This window comes from Sycon ciliatum, chromosome 8, assembly GCF_964019385.1.
Source record: "Sycon ciliatum chromosome 8, ocSycCili1.1, whole genome shotgun sequence".
In the NCBI taxonomy this organism is placed as follows: Eukaryota; Metazoa; Porifera; class Calcarea; order Leucosolenida; family Sycettidae; genus Sycon; species Sycon ciliatum.
This window is the reverse complement of record NC_088650.1, coordinates 12,953,464-12,955,516: the sequence shown is the minus strand read 5'-3', so window position 1 is coordinate 12,955,516 and position 2,053 is coordinate 12,953,464. Positions and strand designations below refer to the sequence as shown.

General features: G+C 50.4%; 1 protein-coding gene across 1 annotated transcript in view; it reads right to left on the bottom strand.

Moving 5' to 3' along the window:
• Positions 1–350: 350 nt before the first annotated feature.
• Positions 351–2,053, bottom strand: part of LOC135823563 (uncharacterized) — a 1,740-nt gene continuing 37 nt past the window's right edge. The window contains exon 1 of the mRNA XM_065336406.1: positions 351–2,053. This exon is cut by the window's right edge and continues 37 nt beyond it. Coding sequence (XP_065192478.1) covers positions 351–2,053 — 1,703 coding nt within the window.

Sequence of the window (2,053 nt, the reverse complement as noted above, 5' to 3'; positions counted from 1 at the left end):
TCACAATTGTGCAACCTACACCAGTCCTATCACCATCTCAGAGCATATACATGTAATTATCACGATCAACATCAAGGAAAACAAATCTCACGGTTTGCGTGAGACTCGGTTTCTCTAGATAGAGGCCGAGTTTTCCGCATCCGTAGGAACGCCACCACCCTTCAAGGATCAAGGCGCAGATGCAGCTCCTAAAGCTCCTAAACATCAAGGAGAATGAGATATAATCATTTGAGCGGCTTCGGTGGAAACTCATCACTTGCTAGCAATGTAAGAAAAAGCTAGAATAGAGAGTGTAATGCATAACGCAACGAACTGGGAAAGAGGAAACTTACTTCTGTACGTCAACAATGTCACCACGTGCTGGCTGCCAAGAGGCAAACCATCACGATGAACACGGCGGACATCAGTCTGGAAGAAGAGCTAGAAGACCGTGATGCGCAAGGCCTGTCCAATGGAACAGACAACTCATTGCGAAAGATATCGTTGGGATTGTACTTATAATTGATCTTCGATAGGCGTTCAATCGTAGGTGGGTCGAAATAGAAGTGGCTCCAACCTTCGTAGCTGAGGGACCCATCCGCGAAATTCTGATAGTCCTGAATGCGGGTCGTGGTGCTCTTCTCAGCGTTGAGGAAGATGCTATGAAGCATTCCCAACGCATAGTATACATTCGCAATTGTCTCTGGCGTGGCGTCTTGAGGAAAGCGACCCGTGATGTGGACCAACCATTTTTCATCGCGATGGCTCCACGCAGAATCAGCAGCATACCGAGGCGGGCGAGCAAGTGCACCACGCCAGTAATAAAACTCTATATTGGCTGCCGTGTAGGTATCGACGATGATATTTTCGGAGAACGAATCAAACCAATCCAGTACCTTCAACATCAGATTGGAGTCAGGGTTCTTGCTTAGGAACAGGCTCTTCTTGCGATTGTACTCAGCTCGGCCGATCGCAGCCTGGGCGTGCTCAATGCAAGCTTGCGCCAACGAAATGGGTGGGTACTGTCCTCGACTGTAAAGCGTAGCGTTGTAGTACTGGGTGCAGCCCGCTAAGGTCCAGATATACTCGCGCCATGGTACGCCCGCTGCGGGGCTAATGTCCGAGGTGTACAGGTTCCAGGGTGTGCTAGCGTCGACGTCTCTCAGCACGCGCGCCAGCCGGTTTACTTCTTCTCTGCATGCGCTACAATCGCGTCTATTGCAAATGCAGTAGGTCTCCAGATTGACGCTTTTGGCCAGTTGCGCGATCGCTGCCTCTGGTCCTTCAAGATCCACTGTGGGCAATGGTGTGGTTGATATGGCCATCTCGCAATTCGTGTTGTCACTTACAATATCGCACCAGAAGGAAAAGTTACCGATAGCGTCTACAATATGCCTGTAAGCGTTGGGGTCAAATGTTAACTTAGCTGCTCTAGCGGCGACTAAATCGAGGCTAAACGTGGATGTATAGACGGTCTCTATGCGATGGGCACGGTACGTCCAGCTGGTGACGACACCGTAATTCCCACCCATGCCGCCACGGAATGCGAAGAACAAATCACTATACTGATTGTCGGGTTTTACTGTCACTGCTTTGTAGGATTGGTCTTGATACACGACAGCCTCAATGGAGTACACTTGGTCGGATGTGAGGCCCCATTTTCTGGACAAAATGCCAAAGCCGCCACCGAGAGTAAGACCACTGATTCCTACACTCGGACAGCCTCCCGCTGGAAGGGTTAAGTCGAATTTTGCCAGTTCGTAATACCCACCGAAATTCACCTGACCGGCGCCGACTCTCACTAGTGGTAGGAGGTCGGCTTCTTCTGATGTGACGCGAATGTCTTTCATCAAAGACACGTCCAGGACTAAGCCAGATGAGCTGCTTATTCCTGCGAACGAATGCCCTCCGTTGCGAACCGCCACTTGGAGTTTATTCTCCTCTGCGTACTGCAGGGTCAGTATCACGTCATTGGCATTCTTTGCTTGCACCACGACGGTCGGGTAGGCATTACATCTGTAGAAGGTTTGCCATGGACGTCGCACTATGGTGTAGTTCTGGCTCACGGGATAGA